General features: G+C 53.8%; 2 protein-coding genes across 2 annotated transcripts; both read right to left on the minus strand.

Annotated features, from left to right (window-relative positions):
• Positions 1-510: 510 nt before the first annotated feature.
• LOC138368242 (autotransporter adhesin BpaC-like) lies at positions 511-1,865 on the minus strand. Its single transcript, XM_069330789.1, has 2 exons — positions 1,147-1,865; positions 511-1,036 (listed from the first exon to the last, which is right to left on the minus strand). The coding sequence occupies exons 1-2, from the start codon at positions 1,863-1,865 to the stop codon at positions 511-513; spliced, it is 1,245 nt and encodes a 414-aa protein (XP_069186890.1).
• A 1,694-nt stretch (positions 1,866-3,559) lies between these two features.
• On the minus strand, positions 3,560-13,321 carry LOC123747546 (SUMO-interacting motif-containing protein 1-like). Its single transcript, XM_069330790.1, has 3 exons — positions 13,262-13,321; positions 10,348-10,564; positions 3,560-4,704 (listed from the first exon to the last, which is right to left on the minus strand). The coding sequence occupies exons 1-3, from the start codon at positions 13,319-13,321 to the stop codon at positions 3,560-3,562; spliced, it is 1,422 nt and encodes a 473-aa protein (XP_069186891.1).
• Between the last annotated feature and the right edge of the window lie 834 nt (positions 13,322-14,155).

The following is a 14,155-nucleotide window of genomic DNA, read 5'->3' on the forward strand; positions in this document are numbered from 1 at the left end:
CAAGTTGTACCGATGACGCAACACCATACCATACCTCGTAAACACAGAAGAAAGCTCCACCTCTGGAAACGTAACAGGTACCCCGTGCACACTCACAAAGGTCAGTGGACCCCACGGATCAGAGACAGTCACAGACACAGCCGAATGAGGAAGGGGAGTCGTCCGCTCGTTCCAACACCCCACAAACCGCTCGTATCCAGGTGACGTGGCAAACGTCACCGCCACGCGAGTGGGAGAAAATTTCTCGAGACCAAGGAGATCTTTAACATCCACCTGAAGGACATCCAAAAGCGCAGCCGCCACTAGTTCCCAATCCACCGGTGCAGAGAACTCCAGCCGAGCAGTATTCACACGGCGGATGCGGCCACCACCAGCCGCCGCCATATTGCTGACCTCCGCCTCAGTCAGCTGGCGCCCCGCAGCAACGAGCAACCACCACCAGTCAGCGACAAACAGCTACTGGCAGCCAGAGCCCGACGTCCACGCCCCCCAGAGGCAGAGGACGGAATCCTACCTCTGGTTGTTGACCTCTGGTTGTTGACCTCGGGTTGTTGACCTCGGGTTGTTGCCCTTTGGTTGTCGACTTCGGGTTGTTGACCTCGGGTTGTTGACCTCTGATTGTTGATCTCGGGTTGTTGACTTCGGGCTGCTGACCTCGGGTTGTTGACCTTGGGTAGTTAACTTCGGGTTGTTGACCTCGGGTTGTTGACCTCGGGTTGTTGACCTTGGGATGTTGACCTCGGGTTGTTGACCTCGGGTTGTTGACCTCGAGTTGTTGACCTTGTGTAGTTGACCTCGGGTTGTTGACCCCGGGTTGTTGACCTCTGGTTGTTGACCTCGGGTTGTTGACCTCGGGTTGTTGACTTCGGGTTGTTGACCTCTGGTAGTTGACCTCGGGTTGTTGACCTCTGGGTTGTTGACCTCGGGTTGATGACCTCGGATTGTTGATCTCGGGTTGTTGACCTCTGGGTTGTTGACCTCGGGTTTTTGACCTCGGGTTGTTGACCTCAGGTTGATGACCTCGGGTTGTTGACCTCTGGTTGTTGACCTCGGGTTGTTGACCTCTGGTTGTTGACCTCTGGTTGTTGACCTCGGGCTGTTGACCTCGGGTTGTTAACCTCTGGTTGTTGACCTCGGGCTGTTGACCTCTGGTTGTTGACCTCGGGCTGTTGACCTCTGGTTGTTGACCTCTGGTTGTTGACCTCGGGCTGTTGACCTCTTGTTATTGACCTCTGGTTGTTGACCTCGGGCTGTTGACCTCTGGTTGTTGACCTCGGGTTGTTGACCTCGGGTTGTTGACCTCGGGTTGTTGACCTTGGGTTGTTGGCCTCGGGTTGTTGACCTCTGGTTGTTAACCCCTGGTTGTTGACCTCGGGTTGTTGACCTTGGGTTGTTGGCCTCGGGTTGTTGACCTCGGGTTGTTGACCTCGGGCTGTTGACCTCGGGTTATTAACCTCTGGTTGTTGACCTCGGGCTGTTGACCTCTGGTTGCTGACCTCGGGCTGTTGACCTCTGGTTGTTGACCTCTGGTTGTTGACCTCGGGCTGTTGACCTCTTGTTATTGACCTCTGGTTGTTGACCTCGGGCTGTTGACCTCTGGTTGTTGACCTCGGGTTGTTGACCTCGGGTTGTTGACCTCGGGTTGTTGACCTTGGGTTGTTGGCCTCGGGTTGTTGACCTCTGGTTGTTGACCCCTGGTTGTTGACCTCGGGTTGTTGACCTTGGGTGGTTGGCCTCGGGTTGTTGACCTCGGGTTGTTGACCTCGGGTTGTTGACCTCGGGTTGTTGACCTTGGGTTGTTGGCCTTGGGTTGTTGACCTCTGGTTGTTGACCTCAGGTTGTTGACCTCGGGTTGTTGACCTCATGTTGTTGGCCTCGCGTTGTTGACCTCAGGTTGTTGACCTCGGGTTGTTGACCTTGGGTTTTTGGCCTCGGGTTGTTGACCTTCGGTTGTTGACCTCGGGTTGTTGACCTCGGGTTGTTGACCTCAGGTTGTTGGCCTCGGGTTGTTGACCTTGGGATATGACCTCGGGTTGTTAACCTCGGGTTGTTGACCTCGGGTTGTTGACCTCGAGTTGTTGACCTTGGGTAGTTGACCTCTGGTTGTTGACCTCTGGTTGTTGACCTCGGGTTGTTGACCTCTGATTGTTGACCTCGGGTTGTTGACCTCTGTTTGTTGACCTCGGGTTGTTGACCTCTGGTTGTTGACCTCTGGTTGTTGACCTCGGGTTGTTGACCTCTGGTTGTTGACCTCTGGTTGTTGACCTCGGGTTGTTGACCTCGGGTTGTTGACCTCGGGTTGTTGACCTCGGGTTGTTGACCTCTGGTTGTTGACCTCGGGTTTGTTGACCTCTGGTTGTTGACCTCTGGTTGTTGACCTAGGGTTGTTGACCTCGGGTTGTTGACGTCTGGTTGTTGACCTCTGGTTGTTGACCTCGGGTTGTTGACCTCTGGTTGTTGACCTCTGGTTGTTGACCTCGGGTTGTTGACCTCGGGTTGTTGACCTCGGGTTGTTGACCTTGGGTTGTTGACCTCTGGTTGTTGACCTCGGGTTGTTGACCTCTGGTTGTTGACCTCTGGTTGTTGACCTCGGGTTGTTGACCTCGGGTTGTTGACCTCTGGTTGTTGACCTCGGGTTGTTGACCTCTGGTTGTTGACCTCGGGTTGTTGACCTCTGGTTGTTGACCTCGGGTTGTTGACCTCTGGTTGTTGACCTCGGGTTGTTGACCTCTGGTTGTTGACCTCGGGTTGTTGACCTCTGGTTGTTGACCTCGGATTGTTGACCTCTGGTTGTTGACCTCGGGTTGTTGTCCTCTGGTTGTTGACCTCGGGTTGTTGACCTCTGGTTGTTGACCTCTGGTTGTTGACCTCGGGTTGTTGACCTCTGGTTGTTGACCTCGGGTTGTTGACCTCTGGTTGTTGACCTCGGGTTGTTGACCTCGGGTTGTTGACCTCGGGTTGTTGACCTCTACTTGTTGACCTCGGGTTGTTGACCTCGGGTTGTTGACCTCGGGTTGTTGACCTCTGGTTGTTGACCTCGGGTTGTTGACCTCGGGTTGTTGATCTCTGGTTGTTGACCTCGGGTTGTTGACCTCTGGTTGTTGACCTCGGGTTGTTGACCTCGGGTTGTTGACCTCGGGTTGTTGACCTCTGGTTGTTGACCTCGGGTTGTTGACCTCGGGTTGTTGACCTCGGGTTGTTGACCTCTGGTTGTTGACCTCGGGTTGTTGACCTCGGGTTGTTGACCTCTGGTTGTTGACCTCTGGTTGTTGACCTCTGGTTGTTGACCTCGGGTTGTTGACCTCTGGTTGTTGACCTCTGGTTGTTGACCTTATTTTTCCTCATTTACCTCACATGTTGCCTCATTCTCCCTCATTCACCTCACATGTTGCCTCATACCCCTCCCTCACTCACGGTGAAGTGTGTAGGTCAATTAAGTGTCTCTGATAACGTGTTCCTCACAGCAGATATTCTCGAGTGCTTCAGAGATAAGTCAAGAGTAACTTTATACATTGACTTAATCTCGGACTCAATTCAAGTGGTTGTAAACATTAAGTTTTTAATAAGAATGTCTTACTAAGGGTATTGTTGCGCCTCCACGTCTCTGCATCAGTAAGAATGTATTTAATTTTGTTATACTTTGATGAGTTGGCGTAGTTAGCGGTGAGTGAGGGGCGGTAGACGGCCCGTGATTGGTAACTTTATAAAAGTCGTACTTGCAGTTAATGTTCGTGTATTGACGTGCCATGATTCGTGCAGTCTGATTCATAGTTCGTGCAGTCTGATTCATAGTTCGTGCAGTCTGATTCACAGTTCGTGCAGTCTGATTCATAGTTCGTGCAGTCTGATTCACAGTTCGTGCAGTGTGATTCACAGTTCGTGCAGTGTGATTCACAGTTCGTGCAGTCTGATTCACAGTTCGTGCAGTCTGATTCACAGTTCGTGCAGTCTGATTCACAGTTCGTGCAGTCTGATTCACAGTTCGTGCAGTCTGATTCACAGTTCGTGCAGTCTGATTCACAGTTCGTGCAGTCTGATTCACAGTTCGTGCAGTCTGATTCATAGTTCGTGCAGTCTGATTCACAGTTCGTGCAGTCTGATTCACAGTTCGTGCAGTCTGATTCATAGTTCGTGCAGTCTGATTCACAGTTCGTGCAGTCTGATTCACAGTTCGTGCAGTCTGATTCACAGTTCGTGCAGTCTGATTCACAGTTCGTGCAGTCTGATTCACAGTTCGTGCAGTCTGATTCACAGTTCGTGCAGTCTGATTCACAGTTCGTGCAGTCTGATTCACAGTTCGTGCAGTCTGATTCATAGTTCGTGCAGTCTGATTCACAGTTCGTGCAGTCTGATTCACAGTTCGTGCAGTCTGATTCACAGTTCGTGCAGTCTGATTCACAGTTCGTGCAGTCTGATTCACAGTTCGTGCAGTCTGATTCACAGTTCGTGCAGTCTGATTCACAGTTCGTGCAGTCTGATTCACAGTTCGTGCAGTCTGATTCACAGTTCGTGCAGTCTGATTCACAGTTCGTGCAGTCTGATTCACAGTTCGTGCAGTCTGATTCACAGTTCGTGCAGTCTGATTCACAGTTCGTACAGTCTGATTCACAGTTCGTGCAGTCTGATTCACAGTTCGTGCTAATGATTCACAGTTCGTGCAGTCTGATTCACAGTTCGTGCAGTCTGATTCACAGTTCGTGCAGTCTGATTCACAGTTCGTGCTAATGATTCACAGTTCGTGCAGTCTGATTCACAGTTCGTGCAGTCTGATTCACAGTTCGTGCAGTCTGATTCACAGTTCGTGCAGTCTGATTCACAGTTCGTGCAGTCTGATTCACAGTTCGTGCTAATGATTCACAGTTCGTGCTAATGATTAAGGAACAGCTCAATATATTGAGAACTGATGGAGGAACAAATCAGGATTGGTTAGGTTGTTGAGTGAGGCGGGTAACTGTAGTCTCTGTATCTCTTTGATTGTTTGTTAGTGTAGTATTGTCTCAGTATCTCATGTACCTCAGTATCAGTATCTCATATGCTGTGTTTCCTCTCAGTATCTCCTGTACTTCTGAGATATCTTATATCTGTTGTATATCATTATTCACTCTACACATTCCGCGTTGTTCCTTCCACCTTCACGTCTCTCTCATTCATTATTCACATTCCTTATCATTCCTGTTAGTCCTAACCTTGTGGTTACCTTGCGGGGATTCCAGGGCTCAACGTCCCCTCGGCCCGGTCCTCGATCAGGCCTCCTCGTTGCTGAACTGCTCAACCAGGCTGTTGGACGCGGCTGCTCGCAGCCTGACGTATGAATCACAGCCTGGTTGATCAGTAACTAACTTTGAGCCTCTACTCTCTAGCCATCATTTTGTAGGAAGTACCCGCTACCCTGCGCGCTACCCTAAGGGAGCCGGTCGGCCGAGCGGACAGCACGCTGGACTTGTGATCCTGGGTTCGATCCCAGGCGCCGGCGAGAAACAATGGACAGAGTTTCTTTCACCCTATGCCCCTGTTACCTAGCAGTAAAATAGGTACCTGGGTTTTAGTCAGCTGTCACGGGCTGCTTCCTGGGGGTGGAGGCCTGGTCGAGGACCGGGCCGCGGGGACACTAAAGCCCCGAAATCATCTCAAGATAGCCTCTAGTCTCTATACCCTCTACCCTCTACCCCCTTAGTCTCTACTCTCTACCCTCTACCCTCTACCCTCTACCCCCTTAGTCTCTACTCTCTACCCTCTAACCTGTTATAATCCCCCCCCCCACCCCCCCCACCCCCTCCACTACGAAACAAAAACAACTTTTAAAATTGTTTTTGCAGTCACGTTGTTTCCACTCAGTAATTAGTGAGCGGTGACTTGTGAGTGGTGTTTGTTGTGGTGGTGGTAATGGTGGTGACGGTGGTGGTGACGGTGGTGGTGACGGTGGTGGTGGTGGTGGTGACGGTGGTGGTGGTGGTGGTGGTGGTGGTGACGGTGGTGGTGGTGGTGGTGGTGGTGGTGGTGGTGGTGGTGGTGGTGGTGGTGGTGACGGTGGTGGTGGTGGTGGTGGTGGTGGTGACGGTGGTGGTGGTGGTGGTGGTGGTGGTGGTGACGGTGGTGGTGGTGGTGACGGTGGTGGTGGTGGTGGTGGTGGTGGTGGTGGTGGTGGTGGTGACGGTGGTGGTGGTGGTGACGGTGGTGGTGGTGGTGACGGTGGTGGTGGTGGTGGTGGTGGTGGTGACGGTGGTGGTGGTGGTGGTGACGGTGGTGGTGGTGGTGGTGGTGGTGGTGGTGGTGGTGGTGACGGTGGTGGTGACGGTGGTGGTGGTGGTGGTGACGGGATTTGTCTCTTTTACTCTGACAAGGTGAGATAGCTGATAGAGAAACTAGTGTGCAATTAAGCACTTAATCACTGAAGGTGATGAAGGTGCTTTTACAAGCTCAGGTTATATAGTTACATCATATGTATACATTGTATGATTGATACATTACATGGTCAATCTTGGATACAAGTCCAATATATCATCAAGTGTTCCAGTACTCATATAGTAACTACAGAGTTCAGCATACCTTAGCCCAGGAGGGCGAAAGTCAGTCAATATGGGACATTCTACAATATAATGTTCAAGAGAATGCATGTTTTCTCTTTCACAAAGTTGACACATTGTGTACTCGACATTTGGGTTTTGAGAAAGCTGCCAGATACTTCTATATCCCAGGCGTATTCTGGCCACTATAACATCACATTGCCGGGTTCTTGTTCTATTAGTCCCATATGTGAATGTCTCCTCACGATATCTATCATAATATTTAATGCTACAACTTTCAGGTCTTTGAGAATTTGTTAGGTCGGTGAGATTTTCATTAGATATTTGTTTAAGTATTCTCTTTGTCACTGCTAATGAAACACCCATATCAATTTATACCACTGGTTTTCTGCAGGCTGTCTTTGTGGTGGTGACGATGGTTGGTGGTGGTGATGGTGGTGACGGTGGTTGGTGGTGGTGGTGGTGACGATGGTTGGTGGTGGTGGTGGTGGTGGTGACGATGGTTGGTGGTGGTGACGATGGTTGGTGGTGGTGGAGGTTGTGACGATGGTTGGTGGTGGTGGTGGTGGTGACGATGGTTGGTGGTGGTGATGGTGGTGATGGTGGTGACGGTGGTTGGTGGTGGTGATGGTGGTGACGATAGTTGGTGGTGGTGGAGGTGGTGACGATGGTTGGTGGTGGTAATGGTGGTGACGATGGTTGGTGGTGGTGGTAATGGTGGTGACGATGGTTGGTGGTGGTGATGGTGGTGACGATGGTTGGTGGTGGTGATGGTGGTGACGATGGTTGGTGGTGGTGATGGTGGTGACGATGGTTGGTGGTGGTGGTGATGGTGGTGACGATGGTTGGTGGTGGTGATGGTGGTGACGATGGTTGGTGGTGGTGGATTGCGGTAGAACAAGGCAAGCATGTCGTGGGTAGTAGAAGTGAATGGCATGAAAGAGGAAGTAGTTACAGGCAAGCAGAGGGCAGGGTGGCTGGTGGTGGGCAGGCAGAGGGCAGGGTGGCTGGTGGTGGGCAGGCAGAGGGCAGGGTGGCTGGTGGTGGGCAGGCAGAGGGCAGGGTAGCTGCTAGTGGGCAGGCAGAGGGCAGGGTCGCTGGTGGTGTGCAGGCAGAGGGCAGGGTAGCTGCTGGTGGGCAGGCAGAGGGCAGGGTCGCTGGTGGTGGGCAGGCAGAGGGCAGGGTAGCTGCTGGTGGGCAGGCAGAGGGCAGGGTCGCTGGTGGTGGGCAGGCAGAGGGCAGGGTAGCTGCTAGTGGGCGGGCAGAGGGCAGGGTCGCTGGTGGTGGGCAGGCAGAGGGCAGGGTAGCTGCTGGTGGGCAGGCAGAGGGCAGGGTAACTGCTGGTGGGCAGGCAGAGGGCAGGGTGGCTGGTGGTGGGCAGGCAGAGTGCAGGGTGGCTGGTGGTGGGCAGGCAGACGGCAGGGTCGCTGGTGGTGGGCAGGCAGAGGGCAGGGTGGCTGGTGGTGGGCAGGCAGAGGGCAGGGTGGCTGGTGGTTAACAGGCAGAGGGCAGGGTAGCTGGTGGTGGGCAGGCAGAGGGCAGGGTGGCTGGTGGTGGGCAGGCAGGGTGGCTGGTGGTGGGCAGGCAGAGGGCAGGGTGGCTGGTGGTGGTGGGCAGGCAGAGGGCAGGGTGGCTGGTGGTGGGCAGGCAGAGGGCAGGGTGGCTGGTGGTTAACAGGCAGAGGGCAGGGTCGCTGGTGGTGGGCAGGCAGAGGGCAGGGTAGCTGCTGGTGGGCAGGCAGAGGGCAGGGTAACTGCTGGTGGGCAGGCAGAGGGCAGGGTGGCTGGTGGTGGGCAGGCAGAGGGCAGGGTGGCTGGTGGTGGGCAGGCAGACGGCAGGGTCGCTGGTGGTGGGCAGGCAGAGGGCAGGGTGGCTGGTGGTGGGCAGGCAGAGGGCAGGGTGGCTGGTGGTTAACAGGCAGAGGGCAGGGTAGCTGGTGGTGGGCAGGCAGAGGGCAGGGTGGCTGGTGGTGGGCAGGCAGGGTGGCTGGTGGTGGGCAGGCAGAGGGCAGGGTGGCTGGTGGTGGTGGGCAGGCAGAGGGCAGGGTGGCTGGTGGTGGGCAGGCAGAGGGCAGGGTAGCTGGTGGTGGGCAGGCAGAGGGCAGGGTGGCTGGTGGTGGCCAGGCAGAGGGCAGGGTGGCTGGTGGTGGGCAGGCAGAGGGCAGAGTGGCTGGTGGTGGTGGGCAGGCAGAGGGCAGGGTGGCTGGTGGTGGTGGGCAGGCAGAGGGCAGGGTGGCTGGTGGTGGTGGGCAGGCAGAGGGCAGGGTGGCTGGTGGTGGTGGGCAGGCAGAGGGCAGGGTGGCTGGTGGTGGGCAGGCAGAGGGCAGGGTCGCTGGTGGTGGGCAGGCAGAGGGCAGGGTCGCTGGTGGTGGGCAGGCAGAGGGCAGGGTGGCTGGTGGTGGGCAGGCGGAGGGCAGGGTGGCTGGTGGTGGGCAGGCAGAGGGCAGGGTGGCTGGTGGTGGTGGGCAGGCAGAGGGCAGGGTGGCTGGTGGTGGGCAGGCAGAGGGCAGGGTCGCTGGTGGTGGGCAGGCAGTGGGCAGGGTGGCTGGTGGTGGGCAGGCGGAGGGCAGGGTCGCTGGTGGTGGTGGGTAGGCAGAGGGCAGGGTCGCTGCTGGTGGTGGGCAGGCAGAGGGCAGGGTCGCTGCTGGTGGTGGGCAGGCAGAGGGCAGGGTCGCTGGTGGTGGGCAGGCAGAGGGCAGGGTCGCTGGTTGTGGGCAGGCAGAGGGCAGGGTCGCTGCTGGTGGTGGGCAGGCAGAGGGCAGGGTCGCTGCTGGTGGGCAGGCAGAGGGCAGGGTCGCTGCTGGTGGGCAGGCAGAGGGCAGGGTCGCTGCTGGTGGGCAGGTAGAGGGCAGGGTGGCTGGTGGTGGGCAGGCAGAGGGCAGGGTGGCTGGTGGTGGTGGGCAGGCAGAGGGCAGGGTGGCTGGTGGTGGGCAGGCAGAGGGCAGGGTGGCTGGTGGTGGGCAGGCAGAGGGCAGGGTCGCTGCTGGTGGGCAGGCAGAGGGCAGGGTGGCTGGTGGTGGGCAGGCAGAGGGCAGGGTGGCTAGTGGTGGGCAGGCAGAGGGCAGGGTCGCTGGTGGTGGGCAGGCAGAGGGCAGGGTGGCTGGTGGTGGGCAGGCAGAGGGCAGGGTCGCTGGTGGGCAGGCAGAGGGCAGGGTCGCTGGTGGGCAGGCAGAGGGCAGGGTCGCTGGTGGGCAGGCAGAGGGCATTGTCGCTGGTGGTGGGCAAGGGCAGGGTGGCTGGTGGTGGGCAGGCAGAGGGCAGGGTCGCTGGTGGTGGGCAGGCAGAGGGCAAGGTCGCTGGTGGTGGGCAGACAGAGGGCAGGGTCGCTGGTGGTGGGCAGGCAGAGGGCAGGGTCGCTGGTGGTGGGGTAATCCGTAGCTCTCAGTCGGGGCGGGAATCGATAGAGGAGACGGCTGCATTACTGCCGCCAACGGCGCTCTTACACGAGAGGCGGCCCTCTCTGTTTACTGTTGGAACCTGTTGCTCCTGCCCCATCACCCCTCCCTCCCTCCCTCCCCCCCTCCCATTACCCCTCCCTCCCTCCCTCCCTCTCCTTCCCATCACACCCTCCCTCTCCCATCACCATGTCCCTTCCCCATTACATCTCCCTTTCCCCCCTTTACATCCCATTGTTCTGTTCTATCTTCAGCGCCGTTGGAGTGTCCTCGGGTTAGAACTACGGGACGGAGACGGGTGGGCATGTTTCTTTTCACCTAATAGCTCTGTTCACCTAGCAGTAAATAGGTACCCGTGACATAGGTAACTGTTGTGGGTTGCCTGCTGAAGAAGGACAGTCAGCCCACGAACACTTGGATAAGACTAACAGTGTTGGTGTCCGCCACAGAGGGGTAAGGAGAGTCCTGCTGCTGCCGGGTCTGGGTCTGAGGGATAAGGAGAGTCCTGCTGCTGCCGGGTCTGGGTCTGAGGGGTAAGGAGAGTCCTGCTGCTGCCGGGTCTGGGTCTGAGGGATAAGGAGAGTCCTGCTGCTGCCGGGTCTGGGTCTGAGGGGTAAGGAGAGTCCTGCTGCTGCCGGGTCTGGGTCTGAGGGGTAAGGAGAGTCCTGCTGCTGCCGGGTCTGGGTCTGAGGGGTAATAAGAGTCCTGCTGCTGCCGGGTCTGGGGTTGGTCCGTGTGTGGTAATTAGATGGTAATGACTTTGCATATAATAATTGACTGCGGGTTGCCGCAGGAAACACGGCAGCTAAACATTTTCATTGTAATATTTTGGACTTGAGGCGTTCCACTGCCAAATGTTTTGACTATTAAATGTTTTCTCCAGGAACTGTATTTGGCCAAAAATGTGTGAGCCTGGAAGGTGTTTTCTTGACATGTTTTAGCATAAAACGTTTTGGCTGTGGACGCTCTCAACACTAATATTTGGGCCAGAGTATTTGGCTCTGAAATATTTCATTCCTGGACGATTTTGGTCGAGAAGTTTTGTCCCGAGTCTTTGGTGTTTGGAGCCTGGAAGCTTTGGCTGAGGCTCTTCAGTCGTGGGGGCTTCAACCTCAAGCTTTGACCTCCCCAAGCTGTACCTGTGGTGACCACAGTGGTCACTACAGTGGTCACCACAGTGGTCACCACAGTGGTCACCACAGTGGTCACCACAGTGGTCACCACAGTAGTCACCACAGTGACAAAGCCAGACAGGTTAATACCAACCATCTTATTACTGAGGATAAAATATCTGAAATCGTTGAGGTGAATGTCGCTGGCAGTAGATAAGCGAGCCATGAGACTAAGAAGGGAGTAGTGTAGTGTGAAGACTGCTAGTAGCACCCAGCAGCTCCCCTGTCACCCTCGAACATTACCACCATGAGACTAAGAAGGGAGTAGTGTAGTGTGAAGACTACTAGTAGCACCCAGCAGCTCCCCTGTCACCCTCTAACATTACCACCATGAGACTAAGAAGGGAGTAGTGTATTGTGAAGACTACTAGTAGCACCCAGCAGCTCCCCTGTCACCCTCTAACATTACCACCATGAGACTAAGAAGGGAGTAGTGTATTGTGAAGACTACTAGTAGCACCCAGCAGCTCCCCTGTCACCCCTCTAACATTACCACCATGAGACTAAGAAGGGAGTAGTGTATTGTGAAGACTACTAGTAGCACCCAGCAGCTCCCCTGTCACCCCTCTAACATTACCACCAACACATCAACGTATACCTACATCTTCCCATCTTTGTTTTTCTGTTTTCCCATAGCCCATGATAAGCCTTATCTGCTAGTGTTTCCCCTGGATCACAACTTGTCAGTCCCTTTACTCCCGCCTTCCCAATTACTGCTGGGTTATCTTGAGGTTATCTTGAGATGATTTCGGGGCTTTAGTGTCCCCGCGGCCCGGTCCTCGACCAGGCCTCCACCCCCAGGAAGCAGCCCGTGACAGCTGACTAACACCCAGGTACCTATTTTACTGCTAGGTAACAGGGGCATAGGGTGAAAAAAACTCTGCCCATTGTTTCTCGCCGGCGCCTGGGATCGAACCCAGGACAACAGGATAACAAATCCAGCGTGCTGTCCACTCGGCCGACCGGCTCCCCTGGGTGAACAGGAGCCAACAATAATGATTTAAGGGTTCCCAGGCGACCTGACATGACCCGGGTTCCCGAGTGCATATTTGCTCGTCTTTTTAAATCTCTCCATTCTGTGAAAACACAAAAGCCTTAACCCTGAGGAGAGTGACATTCTCATAACCCCAAAAGCCATTATGGCGTCCCATGGTTATTGCTCATCCCGATAATTAAACACCCGATGAGGAATTACCGTCTCAAATTTTAAGCGAAAAACAAAGGCGAACTCGAAATTTTGTGGCATAATTTATATCAGAAAGTTTGGAACAAGATTTTTTGGAACACGTACAGACAATACACATACACGCATACAGAACATTCATGTAGAAGAGTTACACAAAACTCAACGTTCACACAAACAGGACAGATACATACACATGCACGCCCTCCCCCTCCCCCCCCCACACACACAGATGAGTAAGGGGAGACATGATCACTACCTACAAAATTCTCAGAGGCATTGATAAGGTAGATAAGGGTAACCTGTTTAACATGAGGGGTACGCGAACAAGGGGACACAGGTGGAAACTGAGTACCCAAATGAGCCACAGGAACGTTAGAAAGAACTTTTTCAGTGTCAGAGTAGTTAACAGGTGGAATGCATTAGGCAGTGATGCGGTGGAGGCTGACTCCATACACTGTTTCAAGTGTAGATATGATAGAGCCCAGTAGGCTCAGGAATCTGTACACCAGTTGATTGACAGTTGAGAGGCGGGACTAAAGAGCCAGAGCAAGCACAACTAGATGAGTACACACAAACACACACCGTAATACCTAAGCAACAGAACACAAAGTTACTGTGAGGAGTGAGACCAGAATGGCGTGATGTCACCAGCGGAGTGCCACAGGTTCTGTACTCAGACCCATACTGTTAATGATATATGTCAGTGATCTCCCAGAGGCTACAGACTCATTCCTCTCAATGTTTGGTGACGGTGCACAAATTATGAGAAGGCTTAAGACAAAGAAGGACACCAAGAGGCTATAGATGACCTGGGTAAACTGAAGGAATGGTCCAACAAAGGATTGTTAGTTTAACTCAGGCAAGTGTAAACTAATGAAGATAAGTGTAGGGAGCAGGAGGCCAGATACAAGGTACCATTTGGGAGATGAAGTACTTCATGAATCAGGAAGAAGGATCTACGTGACCTGACATGACCCGGGCTCACTGGCGACCTGACATGTACAGGTGTTGACATCACACCGGACCTGTCCCGTGAAGCCCACATCATGAGGATATCATCAGCGGCGTATGCTCGGTTGGCCAACATAAGAACTGCCTTTAGCAACTTGTGTAAGGAATCATTTGAGGCCTTGTATACTGCATATGCCAGACCAGTCCTGGAGTATGCAGCTCCAGCGTGGAGTCCGTTCTTAGTCAAGCACAAGACGGAGTTAGAGAACGTTCAGAGGTACGCCTCCAGACTAGTACCTGAGCTAACGGTCATGAGCTGCGAGAAAAGACTTTTGAAATTAAATCTCATGTCACTAGAAGACACAAGAGTTAGGAGAGACATGATCACCACCTACAAGATTCTCAATGGAATTGACAGGGTAGAGAAAGAGAGATTATTTAGCACAGGTGGTAAAGGAATAAAGGAACACAGGTGGACACTGAATACCCAAATGAGCAAAAGAGACATCAGAAAGATTTTTTCAGTGTCAGAGTAGTTAACAAATGGAATGCATTAGGCAGTAATGTGGTGGAGGCTGACTCCATACACAGTTTTAAATGTAGATATGATAGAGCCCAATAGGCTCAGGAACCTGTACACCAGTTGATTGACAGTTGAGAGGCGGGACCAGAAAGCCGAAGCTCAATCCCCGCAAGAACAATTATGTGAGTACAAGTATCAGAGTACACACACACACTGCACGTCAAGAGGAACGTCTGAGGGTAACAAACAGTTACTGCTGAGATGTTCACTCTGTTCTTAGTGTCTGGCCTCCAATTCTTCCAGTCCTTCTGCCCTTCCAAATATTATGAAATAAATATATTGTATGGAAAACGGGAAAAAACTGCCGAATTAAATTTAGAAAATATATTTTTACCAATTTAAGGA

The sequence above is a fragment of the Procambarus clarkii genome, chromosome 24 (assembly GCF_040958095.1).
Source record: "Procambarus clarkii isolate CNS0578487 chromosome 24, FALCON_Pclarkii_2.0, whole genome shotgun sequence".
Lineage (NCBI taxonomy): Eukaryota > Metazoa > Arthropoda > Malacostraca > Decapoda > Cambaridae > Procambarus > Procambarus clarkii.

Coding starts and splice junctions, on each gene's coding strand:
- LOC138368242 (XM_069330789.1), bottom strand. CDS start 1,865: ATGAGGTCAACAACCCGAGGTCAACAACCTGAGGTCAACAACCAGAGG. Junction 1,037..1,146: donor CCCGAGGTCAACAACCAGAG/GTCAACAGCCCG, acceptor GTCAACAACCAG/AGGTCAACAACCCGAGGTCA.
- LOC123747546 (XM_069330790.1), bottom strand. CDS start 13,321: ATGTGGGCTTCACGGGACAGGTCCGGTGTGATGTCAACACCTGTACAT. Junction 10,565..13,261: donor CTGTACATGTCAGGTCGCCA/GTGAGCCCGGGT, acceptor CTTACCCCTCAG/ACCCAGACCCGGCAGCAGCA. Junction 4,705..10,347: donor CTGTGGCGGACACCAACACT/GTTAGTCTTATC, acceptor ACTGTGAATCAG/ACTGCACGAACTGTGAATCA.